At 40.8% G+C, this 19,256-nt stretch overlaps 1 protein-coding gene across 1 annotated transcript in view; it reads left to right on the top strand.

Annotated features, from left to right (window-relative positions):
• The first annotated feature begins 874 nt into the window (after positions 1-874).
• Positions 875-19,256, top strand: part of gfra4a (GDNF family receptor alpha 4a) — a 186,954-nt gene continuing 168,572 nt past the window's right edge. The window contains exon 1 of the mRNA XM_008398805.3: positions 875-1,798. Within this exon, the coding sequence (XP_008397027.1) occupies positions 1,756-1,798 (43 nt within the window). The 5' untranslated portion in view covers positions 875-1,755. The remainder of the gene's footprint in view (positions 1,799-19,256) is intronic.

The raw sequence follows: 19,256 nt of genomic DNA, 5'->3' as shown, positions 1-19,256 counted from the left end.
TCTTGGAAGGAGAGCGTGAGGACGCTCTGCAGACGGTGTCGGCTTTAGGTTTACACCCCTGCAGAATTGACGTGACGATGGTTTTGGACGACTTAAGAGGCATACGGGTTGCACTTTTGCGCTTGAGGTGGAATTCGATGAAAGATACAAACAGGAACTTGGTGCATATTTAATGCTGATTTCCTCTCATCTATTCAGACATAAACCAAAATACAATTAAAGTACAAACTTACATGATGTACCTTTCTTGAAGTTGAGGTATTATGTATTCTCTAGGCACACAGTATCATTTTGCAGCAAAATTAACAAATAAATCTTTGACAGATTCTCACATTACTGACATTTGACAAACTGATCAAAGTTTGGTCGTTCAAACTGACGTAAAAAAAGATTAGTTTAGTCTGTGTGTGTCTGTTTGTTAGTGTATGTAAACTTCTGGCTTCAACTGCACACATCAAGCCGATGAGGTTCCAGAACAAACTGCCTAAAATTCAAAACTTGAACAATTTCTTACTTTTTTTGTTTTTCAAAAACTCATTGATGTTAAGTGTTGCACGATCCATTTGGAGGGGAAAAAAAAGGTCAAAATGCATCATGAAGTTCTTAAAAAAAACAATCCAGATTCACGACAATGCTGCTGGGAACAGGTCACGCTAACAGATGAGGCTGTTTATGGTGACACAGACATAATGTCTGCTTCCTCAGACATCAATACAAATCACCACATCTTCCATTTTACTACAAGATTTTTTTTTTTTCTGGTTATTTTTAAGTAGGTGAAAAAACAACCCCAACATTTCCACTATGAGGTGAAAGAGCAGATGAACTGTACCCACACCCTCCTGTACAGGCTATGCACCATTTTCCAGTTTTGTTATTTCCATTTTATGGCTGTGTGAAATAGGCTATCGATTTCACTTGCCCTATTTCAACTCTTTGGCCAGGATTGGATTTTTTTCCACCCAGTTTTTTTTTTTTATTATTATTACTACTTTTATTTTTTTTCTATTTTAAAGGTGCTGGGCACCCTCCCACCCCCACACACCCAGCAGCGAGGATCACACGGGCTGACTCTCAGGTCGGAAAGCGCAAAAGAAGAAGAAGAACAAGAAGAAGAAGAAGAACAAGAAGAAGAAGAAGAAAAGGGGGGAATCGGAGAAAAAAACCGACGCGCCAGTGATTCAGTGATTCATCCGCAGTTTCCAGGCTGCGCGCAGGTGGAGGCGCAGAGGAGAGCAAACAGCCGCTCGGGACGGATCGGATGAAGCAGTCAGGGATGTTCAATAGGCGCAAGATTTGAAACGACATATCATTTTTTAAATATATATATATATATATTTCTTATTTTTTATATATATATATAAATTTCCCAGCATCTTTATTGTGAATTTCGGAGCTACAATCGCCTTCCGGACAGGAAATAATAATAAATTTAAAAAAAACAAGAAAAAAAAGTTTTGACTCCTTTAAAGAAAAAAAAAGAAAAGATGCTGCTCAGCTCCGCTGCTGTTTTTTCACGTACTGCTGTGGATTTCAGCGTCAGCGTAAGTGGCCAGTCATCACTTGAGAAATAGCTGCGATTCTTTCGCTCTTTAATTTCGGTGCCAATTACAGCAGAAGGAGGGAAGCCCTGTTGATTTTATTCTCATTTTTATTATTCCCATTATTCTTTTTTTTTTAAATTACTATTATCCTCATCGCGGCACAACGCCTGTCTCCTTGGCCGGGATTTGCATCCATCTGAATCTCTCCGTTATGGACTTCCTCGGACTGTACTTTCTTCATCTGGCTCTCATCGGTAAGTTGGAGCGAAAGCGGCCGAACTTGTGCGGGATGAATGCGGGGAGCTGCGGGGAGCCGCGGGGAGCCGCGGGGATGCTCGCTGCAGAGCGGCGGGCTGTCTGACCTGTTTTTCGGTCTCGTCTTCGCGCTCATTACGGAGCTTTTGGCGGCGTCCTTAAATATCCGGGCGCATAAAGTTGGATGCAGGATTTCCCTGCAGAATCAGTGAAGGTATTTAACAGAGGGAAGAAAATTAACAAACAAAAACATATCTGAACACAACCTGCTGTGTGTCCGACTGAAGCGCAGCTTGAGAGGCTTTATTTCCCCACTAAGTTGCATTCAGGACACGATTCTCTGCGCGAATTAGGAGGAAAATTGCTTTTTTCATTTTTGTGTTGGATTTCGACATGCAAGTAGAGATAAGTGTGTGTTAAAGTGTCGCTGTGTGTGTGTGTGTGTGTGCGTGTGTGTGTGTGTGTGCGCGCGCGCATGTATGTTGGAAAAGCGCGTGATGTGAGGCGCGTGTGTGCACCTGCCTCTGCAGGTGATTTTGGTTTCCTGAGCAGAGCTGTGCGCAGCAGAGAGAGAGAGAGAGAGAGAGAGAAACGGTGCCTGAGCCAGGGGCGGCTCCAGAACGTTTGAAAATGGGCGGTCATGGTGGAGGGGCCCCATTGATCGTTTTGGCAGGTGGGGGTGGGGGTTGGAAAATTCATCTCAACTACAGGTGCATCTAAATAAACAAGAATGTGATGAAAAAGTTTGTTGTTGCTTCAGAAATGGCAGATTTTTCTTTTCTTTTTGTTTATTAAGAAACCTACCATAACTAAGTCGATCCCCTAAACATATGAAAATATAGGCGGGGGGAAAAAATTCCGTTATGCAATCTTAAAAGCTTTTCATTTGAAAATGTGAATATTTCAATCAAGAAATGAGTCAAAAGTTTCTTTTAGTTCAAAAGTGCAGTACTTTAGCTGTTATATGCCTACACAACCACTGGGTGGGCGGATGATTAATCATCTCATCATTCTGAAAGCAGCTGACTGTATTTAAGAATAACAATGGAAAGTCGAGTGGAAGGAAAACAATATAGGAGAAAGGACAAAAAGGTCATTAGAGACTAGCCTGGGCTGCTTCTGAGCCAGAGAAAACCTTAAAAAGCAACTTACAGGAGAAAAAGAACTGGACGGTAGCCCAGTACACGGAAGCTTTTTTTTGGGTTGTTTTTTCAAATTCAGTTAAAATTTTGTTCCTCATTTGAAAATCAAGATCCCAAAATGTGGAGGAAAAGTGAAGAGGCATTTAGTACGAGTTTCAGAGATCCAGACGGTGATCGAGTCAAATCCCGTCCACCTCCACACCCTGCAGCGCCTGACGGCGCCCTCTGCTGGCCAGCTGGAACAACCACAGAGCCACTGAGCTTAGCTGCTGGGCCCAGGGTCCCAACTGAATTACTGGACGTTTGTCAAGCAGGAGATGAGAGACACCTGAGCCAACGATGCAGATGAGCTGAAGTCCTCTGTTAAGGAAACCAAGGCAACGAGCTGAGCCCCTCCGTCTAATGGATCCAAAAGGAACCCAAGCCAAGTTTGCAGGTGCATGTTCTACCCACAACAAGGACGCATTTTAGAGTAAGGCGAATATTTTTGAGATTTTTTTGTATTTTTGGTCGTTTTATTTAAACGTTCTAAATGTGTGGGAATCTGAACTCAGGGTTTCCATCAGCTGTGATAAAGATGATAATACTTTTATGTAACATTTGATAGAAAATTTATTTTTGTATGATATCCAATAATTTTTTGAGGTGTTGCTGTAAGCAAGGGGCCAGGTGTCCTACAGTCAAATTAAAGTGTATTTTCCAGGCACATAGTGCCATTTTATAGCACTATGCTGTTTATATCAAATATGGCTTAAAAGAAACTTGACTTTGTAATTTAATGCCTTGAAATTGGGCCTCTGTCGCTTTAAGAAGCTCCTGCTCTTTCTGAAGCTCCACCTTCAGGAAGTCATCACAACATGGCTCCTCTGTTAATCCTTTAACAACGTTTTTACCAGCGCTGCATTGAGATGCAGCTCCTGCAGAGGCGCCGTTCCACCAGGTGTTTGCTAATTGCTGCTGGCTAGTCTGAAGGAGCTGAGGGGGGGGAGGGCTGCTTTGTGAGGCGGAATCTCTGAAGTTTGAAGACTGCAGATCAAAGGAGGAGTTTCATCCTTGACGCTCGTCCTCTGCTCTGGGGTGGCTGGGTCTAACCAGGCGTTTTGCACAGATGAATGGTTGCCACGGGAAATCAAAGGGTCTCTCAAACATTCATGAAAGAATCAAAGTAACACTCTGGGTATGATTTTGATGAGGAAACAACATTAAAACATGAAGTAAAGCTCAAAAAAGTCAATTTTGCACAGTGCTGCCCCTTTAGCCAGAGAATGAAAAAATAAATGCTGCAACTCACTGACTTGTCCTCCCATGTCCTAATTTTACGTTCCTAAATCAGAGAGGTTGGGTATGAAAACATGAAGGCCAGCTCTGCCCCCCCTCTAGCCGCCCCTCCCTTGGCTGGCGCCCCTGGCATCTGCACACACGCTCCATGTTTGTGTCCACACAAGAGGCTTTAGAGAACACACCACTGAAAGTTGTGTCCACAAGCAAATCAAACACCGAGTTCATTAGCAGTGACCACAGGCGGACACACACACACACCCTGACACGTGCACACACTTGTCGTTACACCTCACTCTGCCCTATTTCCGACGCCCGCGTTGTTCCCGGCTTGTCAAATTAATACGTGCTATGAGCTCTGATTTATTTCCCCACCCGACTTTCCCAGCGCCGAAATCTGCAAACGTTCTCCTCGGGAGAAATAAACCTTCCTGCAGAGCGGCGGCTTCTGCAACCCGGATGTACAGATGGGTGATGGAGGGGTGGGGGTGGGGGTGGGGTGCAGTGGGGGTTGGATTTGAAAGATTTATAGCCTAAACGATGACAGCTCTGCATCTCAGACTCCATTTCCCTCTGGTGCGGCTGTGGTTTGATTTGAGCGTCGCTGTTAAGGCAACACCATGGTGCTCTGAAGAGACGCACCTTCCCATACATGTAAGGGGGGGGGGGGGGGCAAATGTGACCCTAACCACCCCCCGCACTCCCAGTCCTCCCCCTGTTTCACATTGCGTGTAAGACATGGTCCCCCCCATGCTCAGCTGTCAGTCAGGACACAAGTGGAAGCAGTCACTTCCTGTCTCTTCTTTGCAGATTTTCTCACCTTGTCAGTGAGGTGCGGGGGTCGGGGGGGTTATGTGTTAGAAACATCGAGAGCGTACCTGCCGGGGCGCCATGATCCTGTCCATCAGAGATCAAAGCACTTGCAGGAAACCTTAGCCTGAAGGTTGCCAGAAAAAAATGGTCAGATTGAGAGCAGAGATGTTCTGCAGATAGAGACACGCGGCTCTACAAGTCAGTGGGGTTAACCGAGCATTAAACGCCGCCCGCCGTAATGACCGTCCCGCCTAATGAACGTCTTCCTCCGGTGGTTCATTGAGTTGATGTATGCGATATCGGCACATGGCAGCCGCACGTCATTAGCTCGTACGGCTCGACTCTTACAGAGGCAATGCGTACACGCATGTGCATTCTTTGGATTTCATTTAGCATGTTTAGGCCTCGCCGAGCGTCTGCAGTCGTTACCGCAATTGGTTCTGTCTTTTCCTCTTTTTGTGACGCGTCAAGAGATTCAGACGTTTAGCTGTTTTGTAAATGGCAACGATGCGAGTGGATGATTGGAGGTGGTGCATCAGGACTTGGCAGCGGCTGAGTTCAGGGATGGTGATGGGAGAAATGCGAGGATGAGGATGCATCTTTTTTTCTTCTACATCAGGTGTGTGAGGGGGGGGGAGTTGCAGAGAAAACTGTTGGAGTTGCAGTGAGACCCAATGTATCAAGTCAAGTTTATTGGTACAGCACATCAGCAACAAGGCAGATCAAAGTGATTTACACCATAAAGACATCAAACAGGAACTACCAGACAAGCAGTAAATGTTACATTTTGTCAAATGCCATCATCAACGTCATCAACATCAAATATGTTGATCAATGTTCACTTACTACTAATCAAAGGCAGCTGTTAACAGAGGGGGTTTAGCTTTCATTTAAAGGAACTCTCAGCGTTTTGGTTGTTTTGCAGTTTTCTGGAAGTTTGTTCTGGAAGCTGAAAGCTGCTTGTCCATGTTTGGTTCTGGTACTAGGGATGCAGAACAGAACCAGAACCAGAATCTGAGAGGTCTGGAAGGTTGATACAACAGCAGCAGATCTTTAATGAAGGCGTTCAGCATCATCATCGTCACAGTTTGAGATTTATGAAACCGTTGATTTAGTCATGACATTAAAACGGAGCAACTTGGAATTAGACGAGTATAAACATTTTCAAAAAAGTTTCTTGTCAAACTTGACTCAAGGTTTGTAAACCATTTACACAATCTGCAAAGTAAAAGAAAAAGTAGAAAGTTTGAGACAATAGTCCCATAAAATTTGATCTAGTGAACCCAATACCGTAGTTTTTTTTCCATCTACATGTATCCTTACAAAATTTAGTGTTTTGGTGCTAAGCAAAGTGATTTATAAACTAACAGAATCATTTTAAAGTTTATTCTCTGAGCTGCAGGGAAGCAGTGGACGGCTTTTACAACTGGATGCTCCGTCTTCCTGGTTCTAGTAGGAACACCAGCAGCAGGTGTCACATCGTAGCCTCACATTTCACTTCATTTTATTGTAATATAATGCGACAGACCAAAACAAAGCAGTGCATAGTTGAGAAGCGAAATGTATAAACAGAGTTAACATTTTCATTTTGGAAACCAAAATCTCAGTAACTTGTGCTTCTGTTTCCTCAAATAACGTTTTAAAAAATACAGTGCAGGGAAAAAAAATACAGTAAATAACACAACTGTCAGTAATAAACAGCATAAATCTATTTATTTCCATAAATCTCGCATTTATGGAAATGCGAGATTTCCATAAATGCAAGATCTTGCATTTCCATAAATCCCGCATTTATGGAAATGCTCTTGTATCCTCCAAGAGCGGAGATAAGGTCTGTAGATGTTAGCTTAGCAGTCACTGTTTTTCTCTCTTATTCATAAACAGTTTGATTTCTGCATTTCTACTTACTCACCACTTAAGCAGAAATGGTTGAGAAAATATGTTAAACATTATTATTTAACATTTGCTAAAAGGAATCTGCTAAAATCCGAAACAAACCAATCAAACTGAAAGTTAGCCACAAATCTTCAGAATATTTATATATTTATATCTCTGTGTTTTGGCTGCGTAACGACGTTTTCACAAATTCCATTCTGGCTTCATATTTATTGCATCAATACTTTGATGTAGCTGGTAGCTGGTGTTGCATGGTTTTGTACACTTGAGGTTAAATTAAAATCATTTAAAAGCTGTAGAAATGCCAGACCATCTGGAATGTGAAGCCCTGGAACTGACAGCAAAGAGACTTCTCTACCGGCAGCATCTCTCCGCCAACGATGCAGAACAGATATGCTCCTGGTTACTGCATTGTGGTAATCGTGCAAACAAAATCCAGCAGAAAGAGGAATTAGAGCATATTTAATAAACGTCACTGGTAAAGTGATTCATGCCTCAGGAATAGCTCTCAGCGGTTTTTTGGTGAGTGGCATGAAATGAGATTAAACGTTTCTGATAGCGCAACATCCGAGAACATCTTCTGCCCGGGACCTCACAGTTTGAGTTCAGGTGATGGATCGGATTTATTCCGCGTGCCTCGCTCCGTCTCCGCGTCTCTGCAGTTGGAGAAAAGTGAATTTCCAATGAAGTTCACTTTTTGTGTTTTTTTGCATTTCTTTTTTTCCCCAGTTTTTGCTATCAGGAACTATATCACTATCACTTTGAAGGAGTTGTCATTTTGCGCATATGCTCTGCAAAAAAAATTAAAAATTAAAAAGAAAAGTCTACTTGGCCAAAACGGTTTATTTTGCATATTATGTTTATTATTAAGTGGTTAAAAAATGAATTTCTGTCAGCCAAAACTGCTGTTTAGAGACGATGCCAAACAAAACTAAACGGCGTCCAACTCCAGCAACCTGCCAAGTGATTGGAACATCCCAGAATATTCTGTGTGCTATTAATAGTAAGAACCACTCTGTACAAAAAAAAATACAAGAAAAATCAGAACGACATTAAAACCATGATCAGGTAAACTTACTGTAATCTCAGCACCGATACATCAGCATTTATAGTTAAAAGTTTAAAATTGTAAACTTAACTCTCGTCATGGTTTGACATTAAACTGTCTTGGAATGTTGAAATTGTATTTTAAAAAAATAAATAAATAAATAAAATCATTTGGGAAATAATTTCTTAACATTAATGAGTTGAAAATGCAATCAGATTCATACAAATAAATAGTTAAAACCCAATTAAACAAACTGAATAATCTATAAGTTCTGTAATAGGAACTGATTCAAACTGCATCAGTTTGCTTCATATTTAACCTTCTTTCTCTATTTATTTCTATTTTTGCTTTATTTTGTTCTGCTTAAACTTAGCAAATTGATAGTAGGTCATGGTTGAGTTAAAGGTCAAAGTTCACTTACACTGTTTTCTATCTTGCCTTTGTGCATCAAAAACACATTTTATGTGATTCTTAACATAAATTAGTGAAGCAAATGTTACAGAACATTAACTCCTGTCGTGTGAAGTATGTGTGTGGATATTTGAACATTGTTTTGCATGTATTGGAGTCTAATTTACTCTCCTGCTTCAAGAGGGAATTTGTTACTTGATCTATAATATTATTGTCTATTTTTTCCCTCTGAATCTGAGAATCATCTGACCATCTGGACCTTCAGTGCTCTGAAGATGTTTATGTTGATATTTTTTGAGATCCCCATTAGCATCAGCAGCATTAGCATCAGCAGCATTAGCATCAGCAGCATGCTGCGTCTGCTGTTCCTGGTGTCAGCTTACATTAAGGCTCCTTACATTTACAAAAAAATCATGCTACCTGGATTTCAGTTCCAGATGGGGAGATAGTTTAGATTTCTCTTACATAAAAATAAAATATACGTTCATTTAAGTTGTAGTCTACTCTGTCTCATTCCAGAGGTTTCCAAACTTTTTTTTTCTGAGGGTCAAAACTGGCAAATTTAAAGTAGACACAATAAACTATTTTTTTTGCATGCTTCAATTAAACATGCAAAAATTTGTTTAGTGTTATTTAATTTTTTTCATTATTTGTTTGTTTTAACTTCTTGAAAATAAACAAAAAAATTTACATAAAATCCACCTATCTTAATGACCAGAAACATTAAAAAGGCTTTTCTTCCAAAAGGTTCTTTGGAAGAAAAAACAGAAAATGTACACATTTTTGGGGTCGTCTGTTTTCCATTTTATTGGACAAATTAGATTATTGATCTTGTCTTATGGTGAGGGGGCCGATCAAAATCATTTCAAGGGCCACGCCTGGCCCCCTTGCCACTCTTTGGACACCTCTGTCTTTTACTATTATACTCTGAACATCAGAGTGCATTAGCTTAAACTAGCGTCACATCCTGGCAGAGTGAAGCAGAGTCTCACTGCATGGTGTAAGAATGTCTCCAAGTGGTCAAGCTATTGAATTAATCAGAATTTAGGTCAAGCTGCCTTCAGGTAGAGCCACTTTAAGCCCTCTGAATGGCTTTCGCTGATGAGGGAATTTTTGTTATCGCAGACAAAGCGTCCGCATAGAGTAAACTGATGTATATGCAGGGTTATAAGGTGACTTGGTCGTGATGTCTACACTGCAAAAATTTTCAATGTCAAAAATTGTGGCAGCCTGGCTCAACTGGGCAGAATATTGTGTATGCTACAGTATCATAGGTGATAACTTGGGCTTCGTTAGGTTCAGTGTTCTGTAAGAAAATGATCACGTTGATACATCCCGTTAAGCAGTTTGGTTACATGCATCTGGAATTTAAAAATGGATCTTTGTTATCCAGATTTCAGTTCAACCTCATACTTGCAGAAAATTAAAACTAAGCTGATCAAATGACATTCAAATTCAAAAGCAAATTAGCCACATAGAAATATGGAGAATTTTCAATTGAGATTTTTTTGTTTCCCCGCTAAGATGTGAAGTGCTTCACATGGCAAGTTTAAGCAAAAACAAACAAAACAAAAAAAAAATTCCAAATCACAGAAACAGAGGCTACAATACATTGACAGAAAACATTTGCTTGTTAAATCTTTGCCTAATTGGAGTCCCAGAAACAATAAGCGGAGCCGTTACGCGCGTTCAAAAAAAGGCCTTGAAGCAAATCATTTTCAATAATTTCCCGGCATATTTTCATGTTGTACTTGGATGGAAACTACATGACAGCGTTTAATCAAAGCTTCTTTTTTTTTTTTTGACAGTTTCTCGCTCACAGAGTTTATTAAAGCAAAAGGAAATATAATGTAATTAAACGAAAACACTTTATCTACAACGCTCCAACCAGTGCTATTGAAAGGTTATAATTAGAGATGTTCCGACGCCTATTTCTCTTTTTAAAGCTCCAGAATAAAAAAATATAACGGCACTCAGTACAGCTTTTATAGCCCGTCTGACGTGAGTGGTCATTACTTATTTATATTAGGAGCAGAAGCGACCCTGTTAACAGGGTTTTGATAGAGGCTAAGCCTACACTTAAAGCCCCAGTGGTACTGGATGAGTGGGGTTCTTGTTTATTCCACTTAGTAAACAAATATTTTTGTCCTGCACGAGCCCAAAACGACATTTCTGATAAGGAACGTATGTGTTACATGAGGACTTCGCTCATGGGAGATGGCCACGGGTTACCGTTTACAATGAGGTGGAAGCTAAGGGTCAAAAGCGCACGCGTTCAATGGCATGCTAAAATCACAGCGCTATCTAGTGGCCTGGCATAACAACTACAGCTGACATCTGAAAATACCGGCAGTCTCTAGGCGGCGGTCTCGTGTAAATGTACACCGAGGCTTTGTGATGAGACCGCTTACATTTGTCAGGGCTGGTATGAGGTGGTTTTTGGCCTAAATTTATTTTGCAAAACTCCAATGGAAACACTTTTATACGAGTCACATGACCAACAACCGAATGTAACTATAGGCGCAAACCACAAAGAAGAAAACAGGAAGTAGTCTGCGAATGACGGCGTGGCGTGTTTTTAATGACTTATGTGAACAAACCTATTCACATAGGATTTTAATTGCATTTCTTATTCAATAGCAACATCACAATTGCGAAATTGTTCTATTTTTGTTATTAGCGGAACATTGACTAAGTCTTGCGCACATCTATAATGGAAACGCAGCTTTAGAAAGCTGTTGAAAATGGCTGACATACAGACTGTTCTTGCCATAGAAACTAGCCAGCTAGATCAGCGTCATCAGGACAACCTGGCATTGCATAGAAATGCTGCATTTTCCAACAGGAGGAAAGGATTAGACTTTGGTCACCGACTGGTGTCTGTGCATTTCCAGTTATAAATACTGCAGCTTTAATTATGTTTAAATGTGGACAGCTTCAAACTGTGGAAGCCATTTTACGTTGGGCAGGTATTACAGTTTATGGGGAAAGTGAAAAAAAATCTCCAGACCACAAAGTTTAGCTCCACACCTAATTAACTCTCGCGCACTGTCGGCCAGCTCAAACCGCTCTTCCTCTCGCATTCAGGCGAGCTGAGTGGCCTCCAGCGCAGCTGAACCCCGCTCCTTCTGTTGCCGTCAGCAGTTATTTAGCCTAATCACCATGCGTTACACGAAAAGGCATAATTTCGCTTCTTGCACATTTAGTAACCTTGAATTTTGACAGATAACATTAGGGGCTTTCGCAAGCATGCACTTTATGCATTTATTCAAACAAATAAGACGCCTCCTTCACACTCCCTCGGAAAATGTTTAATTCATGCTCATCCCTCTCTTACATCAGCTCCCCGGTAGCAGGTGCGGCATCGCATTGCTTCGTGATACTTACCCCCGCGCCTTTGCGCTCTTCAGACAGAGCGAATATTGTCGGAGAATTAGAGGAGCAAACATGGAAGAGAGGGGAGGGGTGGATGCAAAGAAGCTGTGTGACAGTTTGAGGTGGTTTTCTTTTTCGATGCGACACTGAAGGTGTCACGGGCTTTAAAGTTGGAGGAGATGTATATCCTCTGCAGAGTGGCACACCCCGACTCCACTGCTCTTTGGATCACGGTTGTGTCAGCTTAATTTTAAGCCTGAAATTTACTGTCAGCCCTTTTAGAATCCACTTTAGTGTTTGTGATTGTTGTCAGTGTGGGAAATATATGTTGCTGCAGATCCCTAAAAAAAAGGAGATAATAGGATATTTGTCACGAGTCTGCTCCCTGGATCTTCACTTTACTGAGAGATTTACTCCAGTGAATCTACGGTGCGGGTCAAAAGGTCACATACATCATGGTAAGGAAGGTAATGTTGGTACTCTTTGTTTGAAGTGTAATTTAAACCAGTCTTTTGATAGAATAGTGATAATATAGAATACAACTTTGGAAAGTTTTAACATTGGTGGAAAAATTTGGCTTTAATGTGAATTTTTCTTGTCTCAATATTAAACATACAGGCTCAGAAATGTACCTAAAAAAGCACTGCTGGACTGAACAGCTGCCCAAAGCCAAATGGCAAGATAAAACCTTTCACCTTCAATACCTCACTGGTTGATAGTTGGTGACAACAGTCTGTCAGACGGACAATGATCCCCTACATACGTACAACTTGGTTTTTAGAATTTAAAGCATGTTTTTAAAGGATAAAATTACATTTCTGAAACGTATCCGACCTTTCCTGGCCATTGCCAAGAGAACCCTGACATTGATTTCCTGTTTTAGAGTTGTAGTCCGCATGTACAGGTTTTAGAGTTGTAGTCCACATGTACAGGTCTGTAGTTTGCCAATAGCAACTGAGGAAGTGAGTGAAACCATTTAATCCGTTTTCCAAATATAGAGCAAGTAAAGTCGGGCCAAGAGAAATGTATAATACTTTTTATGTCTGTGCTCGGCACTTCTCTCTTCGCTTTAGAAGTTGGTTGTTCAAAGCACACGAAATTACCTGTATGCCTCATAAAGTAGCTTGCTTCAGGGACGAACTGGCATATTACCAACGTCTCAACTAAACGATTGGGTAAAATCAGATACAATCGTTTAAAACGTCAACAGATCCCACAACTCCAACAAATAATAGTTTCTCACGAGCCAAGAGTCCAGACGCTCTTGTACGAAGCCAAGCGTAGAACAAGAGACTGGTTATTGCCAGGCTAAATCCAACCTGTTGAAAACTCTACAATGAACTGCTTGGAAGGAGAGTTTGTGGCAAGAAAACAGATTTAAAAGAGTTTCACCATTTCTGATTGGAAGAGTTGTCAAATATTCATAAAATAATACCATGTTCTTGCTTTTTCCCAAATAGCAGTCAGATGCATGTATATATTTGGGTGTGTATGTATAGTTTTGACCCTATTTGTGCAAAAAATTCAAATTCGTTCATCGAATTCTTGCATTTTTAGTTGTACCATCATTCCAACCTGTAAAAAGGTTCAAATGAATCATTAAAAGCCTAATATTAATATTACATTATAATAATGTTAAGACAAGGACTGTCTTTTTTCCTTTATGTTGATTTAACCTGTCAACTGTCTGCTCTTTAAGACAATACTTAGAGCAATCAAGGTGATGTTAAAGCCATCACGACTCAGATAAGTGAAGCACAAATTTCAATTGCTTGTGGTGAATTTCATTGGTGTTTCGTTGGTTTTTATAGCCGGCTGTACTGCTGCTTCTCCCCACTGCCAGGACGAGTAACAGTGTATGCAAAAAAGCAACAAAAAAAAAAGAAAGAAAGAGCAGAAGGGTGTAATTACAGGCCATCGGCAGTGAAGAAAAGAGTAAAATTGAGGCTCTAAGATGGAGATAAACATGCCCTGTGATAGAGGGAAGCAAACTAATGCTGGCAGGGAGGATTTTGTGGAGAGAGGGGAGGACTAAAATGACAGTGCTCCTTATTATGTTAAAACCCAGTCATTTTCACCGGCTTTTGTTGAGGGACGATTATGCCACAGAGACAATTACCCTACCCTTGCCACGCTGAAAGGATATGGCATTTACCGCCACTGTATTCCATCGCAAGACATTTAACTTTGTAATAAAAGAAAAAATAAAAAAAAAAAAGGGCTGCAAAATGGTCCGGGCCTAATTGTGAGAGAGCCTAACAGGCTTGCAATTAATCAGAGAAAGAAAAAGTTTTGTGAGTGGCAGGGATGGTCGTGTCAAGATGACTTGACAAAGGGAACGAGAGGCGGTGATGAAACGAGCCGGGCGAAACTTCAAGACCCTTCATCGAGCGCCGCGGCTGCTTGAAGCCACAAGTGTGTCTGCCGGTGAAGAAGGGACTTTCGGGGGACCTTCGTCGTCTCGTCGCGACTGCTGTGAGCCATTATTCAGGCCCGTACATTAAATGCTCTTATTATTCCACCATTCTGTTGAGAGAGGTGCTCTACATCATTTGACATGATCCTGTGCATTAATCACACGTGGCTCCTGTGCCGGTCTGAGTAACCAAGATTATTTCTTTCTCACTTAGTATCTATTTGAAGCCATTTTAAACTCTAAACCACCTTAAAACTTATGCTAGGTATTGATTAGGGGTGTAAATAATACACGTATGTCATGGTTCGGTGGGGTGTCATAAACTGAAACAAAAAAACATCTTTGTTGCCAAGGAGACTCTGCAAGAAACTGTGTATTAAAGAATCCGTAGCTTGGTTAGGACATTCCAGTCCAGGTTTGACTAATCTATTGCAGTTTTTTATGGTTGTCTTAGTTACCGTGTGGCCTCCCTCCTGCCACTTTGGAGATCCTTAACTAATGTTCGTTCTCAGTCTATTTAAGGTTCGCAGGTTTTATATTCACGCAAACTTCACGATAACATAGTTCTTTGTGACGATACATTTGTTTTATACAAAACTCCAAACGAGAACCAAACAATTTAAATCACAATACCTTATTGTTTGTTTGTTATTGTTTGTTCGCCTACAAACCTCGGTGTTTCTTCGAATACAGTGAACTCCATTGCGGTTCAAATGCATTACGTGAATGCACGCAGATCGGAGACCGCTCTAAAAGCTGACTATCGCGCAGGGCATTCTGGGTAAATAGGACCAAAACAAACAGAGTCTAGTGTTACCGCAGGAGAAATGGCTCGTGGTCGTTTACCAAAGACAAAACAGAAATCCTACAACTGCTGAAATCTGATGCTACTCCATTTTTGTTTACATTTTGTGATTAAAGAAGTTGCCCTCAGTGTCTTCTTCAAAAGTCAATGTGGAGCTTTTTGTGGCGTTTCCTTCAATGGTTCTTGGTGCAGCGCCACCACAGGTGAGGAGGTGAACAAGTCTTTTCAATTAGTTTGGCCCGTTGGACACAAGGCAGTGGGAAAGTGAAATGCACCGAATGAAAATGGAACAAATGCAGAGTTTTTAGCACAGCGCGGACTAATGAATGTTTCAGCAGTGTTAGTGTGGTGAACATAAAGCGGCAGCTAAACTGCGAAAGCAACAGGATTTTATTTTACAAAGCCCCACTCTTCCAGGCATGCAGCAGCCAGGACTGGCTTTGCAATTACGCATTAAATTACAAGATATGGTAACCCATTCTCAGATGTGGAGCTTATCAGGGACTGTTTGGTGTTGTCTCCAGCACTAAAATGACACTCTGTTCCAAGGCAAGACAAAAAGAATCGAGTACATGGGACCTAAAAGCAAAGTTTAGCGAGAGGAAGGACAAGGACATCCCAGAGCTCTGGGGTGCACAGCAGACAGCAGACGTGGCCTTTGCTGTCGATGCGACGGCACTAATGAATGAACTAAATGCTGAGCTGGAAGGCAAGGGCCTCTTTGCACCCGAAATATACGGCCTGGTGATGGCTTTCATTAGAAAGTTAAAGCTTCTTTCAAGTCAATTAGAGGGCAAAATTCTCACTCGTGCCAACACAGCAGGACGTCACACTATTAGATATGTTTGCCTCTCTGTTAGTTATCAGTGTGAATTACTGCTGCCGTGCGATGTGAAGTTGATTAAACGTTGCCAAAACTGAGATCTCTAAACATTTTGTGAATTAAATACAATCTGTAAAGACTACATCTCTGTAGCTAGCTAGGATAGATAGATAAAGGCAGTGATTTTGATTAATTAATTATAAGGATTTTTACATGATAAATTTTTTCACCTGGAACCTTTGTATTTGCACGTTTCTGGTACGCTCGTAAATCTGATGCACGACTGAGACAGACAATAGTAATGGACGACAAAGCCGCTCCTCTCGGCCTGCTGGTTGTTAATATTTGCTTTTAAAAAAACGAGCAGACGCGACGCTGGAAAATACTAATGTTGTGTTCAAGTTGTGCTAACAGGAGTTAGCCTGTCAGCCAAGCTATTCAAACCTGAAGTTGCATCTCAAAGCTAACGCTAAGGTCAGCATCCACAGTACACATTTTGTGAAGCAGTATTTTTTTAAAGAAGCTTCCTGGAACACTTGAGACCTAAATGGGTTCAAATAAGCCTAACCCAATAAGCAATAAATAAAAATTGCATGATAAATTAAAATGACCTTGATAATTACCATTCTGATTGATAAGTTTTGAAGGCCAGTTTTATTTACAGAGAGATCATAAGCCAGTCTATTTATCGTTTCTGTTGTGTGTGGTTTTCATTTCCATTTTATTTATTGTTTTTAACTTGTCTGTTTTTATTTTCTTGTTTTGTAATTGTGTTAAACGTTCTTTACAAAATTAAGGTTCTTTGAGAGTTTGAGAGAGCAAATTTGCATTATTATGCAGTTGTCAATAAATTACTTAAAAATGATCTCAAAACAACAATATAATCGTATATCGCAATTATTTTAGGGACAATTTATCATCCAGGAAAATTTGTTATCACGACAGGCCTTGGTGTAATAGCACTTTACACCAATCTGATGAGTCAATAACCTAAATAACAGGTTAAAAACAAGAAATACTGTTGCTGAGCGGATATATCCATTTATTCAACAATGTTGTGACAGAAATGAGTTTTTCAATTGAAGATGTTGCTTATTTTATATATATATATATATATATATATATATATATATATGGTTTGATAAAAATGCTAATAATTGCAATTAATTGATTACGGATGCCACAATTAGCTAAAAAAACATTTTAATCAAGTCCCACCACCTGTCTGCCTTCAGTTTTTCTGAGATCGAAGTTGCTATCCCGTTACCTTCAGCAGCCTGGCACAGCGATTCAAGATTTTATAGTGAAATGAAAACACTAGAGGGAATCTACTGAAGCCAAGAGATAATTCAGAATTCAAAAATACCGTATCATAGAACACTGGCACCCATTTAGGTCAGGCATTTTAAAGGACTAGTTCTTCCACTTGTCTAATTTTTCCCCTATAAACTCCCGGAAAATGAGAACAGAGCGTACCATATGGAGCTCGGCTCAGAAGCGAGATGACATGCCTCCTTTTCGCAGGAGCCCAGGAACAGGGGAGCTAATTGGGCTCTAATCAGTCGCCGCGGCTCCTCGCGAGGTGCCGTTCCGCTCAGTCTGGTAGGATAGAAATAGAGGAGCCGTGTGAAATCAAGATTCAGGAATGGGGTTCAGGGCCAGGCTGTCAGCTGACTGGAGCGACGGGAGGCAGAGGAAGCCTGGGGATGTGTACGAGCGGGCCAAATCGCCGCGGGCGATCCGTCCAGACGCTCTCAGATATGTGCCAAGTAGCATTTACATGAGCTAATGAAAGATTTCTCAGCTCAGTGCTTTAAACTGTGTTTCCACTTTGTATTCTGCTGTGGCTACTTTTTTTTTCTTTTTTACTTTTCCTTTTTGTTAACATGTCACCCATAAACGGCCAGGAACAAGCTAGAAAGGAGCAAGCTGGAAAGTATTTGTCGAACATTTTCCGGCTTAGTGCCTATGATTCTATTTCTGTTGAATCTACTTGGATACAGCGTGTTGTGGAGGTTTTCATTTAAAATGCATGTCGTATTTAGTGCCACAGGTGGTTATGCGTTCTCTGTGACCCTGTTTGTTCTCAACCATATCATTACATCTTGTGAATAACAGCGTTTCCCTAACATGGGGGCAGTTGGAGCTATACACTCGAGTGGGAGGATGCGTTTCAGAGAAAGCGGGGTTTTATGCATCATCTGTGGGTTGTTTCTCCATATACATGCAATTTAAAGCATGGCTGTCGGAAGGGTTGAACTATTAGCGCGTCAGATGTATAATCATTTCTAGAACAGGAAGCCGCAATAAAAGTAATTGTCTCGGAGAGGTTTGTGGAAATTAAAACCCGGGAGTGAAGTTTGTGGCGCTTGAGGTTGCTGTGCAAACATTCGGTTCGGAGACGACGCGGTTTAGTCGCACGTTAGTCTCAAAGTGGAGGATGAGAACGTCGTCATTGTAGTCATTTACTCCTGACTGAAAAATATTGATGCACCTGTGAAAATGCTGAAAAAACTACAGGCCACACATATAAAAAAAATAAATAATCATACAGAGGCATAAAAATTAATTGGGTGAAACTGTTTGCAGGTGATTAGGTATGAGGAACAAAAAATGACTCGCCCCCTTAAACAGAAGTATAATTACAGAAATGACTACATGATGAGATGTTTTCTGTCACTCTATAGAGCAGGCTGACAGCTTCTACTATTTCTTATTTTCCTTTCTTGCAGGAAAAACAAACTCAGTTGTTCTGAAAGTCGCGGTGTGGAAACTAATGGAGCTCCCTCAAGGTCTGTTAACGCTACAGTTAGCAAACAACAAACTGCTAACAGCAGAAAATCTGATCATCTCATTGGATAATATTCTGTTTTGACGACATATCTAATTATTTGGCTGAACAGGCAGCGAGATCGTTTGACGGATTCAGCCGGCGTCCCAGTCAAAGATAACTTTACGTACTGACACAGACGTTGCTCATGTTTGATCCAAGCCGTATGTCGAACCGCAAGTCATCATTTTATAATCGACAGGTGCGAATTGATGATCGCAAGAGATTTGTCAGGTACCATGCACTGAAATGTAGCTTCCTGGATTAATGTTTGTCCAGCAGGATGGACTTCCAGTGTACTTTAATCCAAAAAGGATATGAGAACAGGAAGAGTGGGAACATTATGAATATGGGAGAAAGAAGACTTACAAACTCAATGTAAAAAGAAATCTATTTATGAGGGTTGCATGGGGAGGGGTGAAGTCATGCATAGGACAGTTTCTTCGTATTGATTGGACACTACGGAGAGAAAAACATGTAAAAGGATTCACAACGAATCCTGGCTAGTTTAAATGGAACGTTATACAGATCTGGAAAAAAGTAAGACCACATAAAATGATCAGTTTCTCTGTTTTTATGTTTTTTTTAGGTATATGGTTGAGTAAAGTGAACATTGTTCT

Source organism: Poecilia reticulata, chromosome 22 (assembly GCF_904066995.2).
Source record: "Poecilia reticulata chromosome 22, P_reticulata-male-v2, whole genome shotgun sequence".
NCBI classification, from domain to species: domain Eukaryota; kingdom Metazoa; phylum Chordata; class Actinopteri; order Cyprinodontiformes; family Poeciliidae; genus Poecilia; species Poecilia reticulata.
The sequence above is the reverse complement of the archived record's forward strand: the minus strand, read 5'-3'. Positions and strand labels throughout refer to the sequence as shown.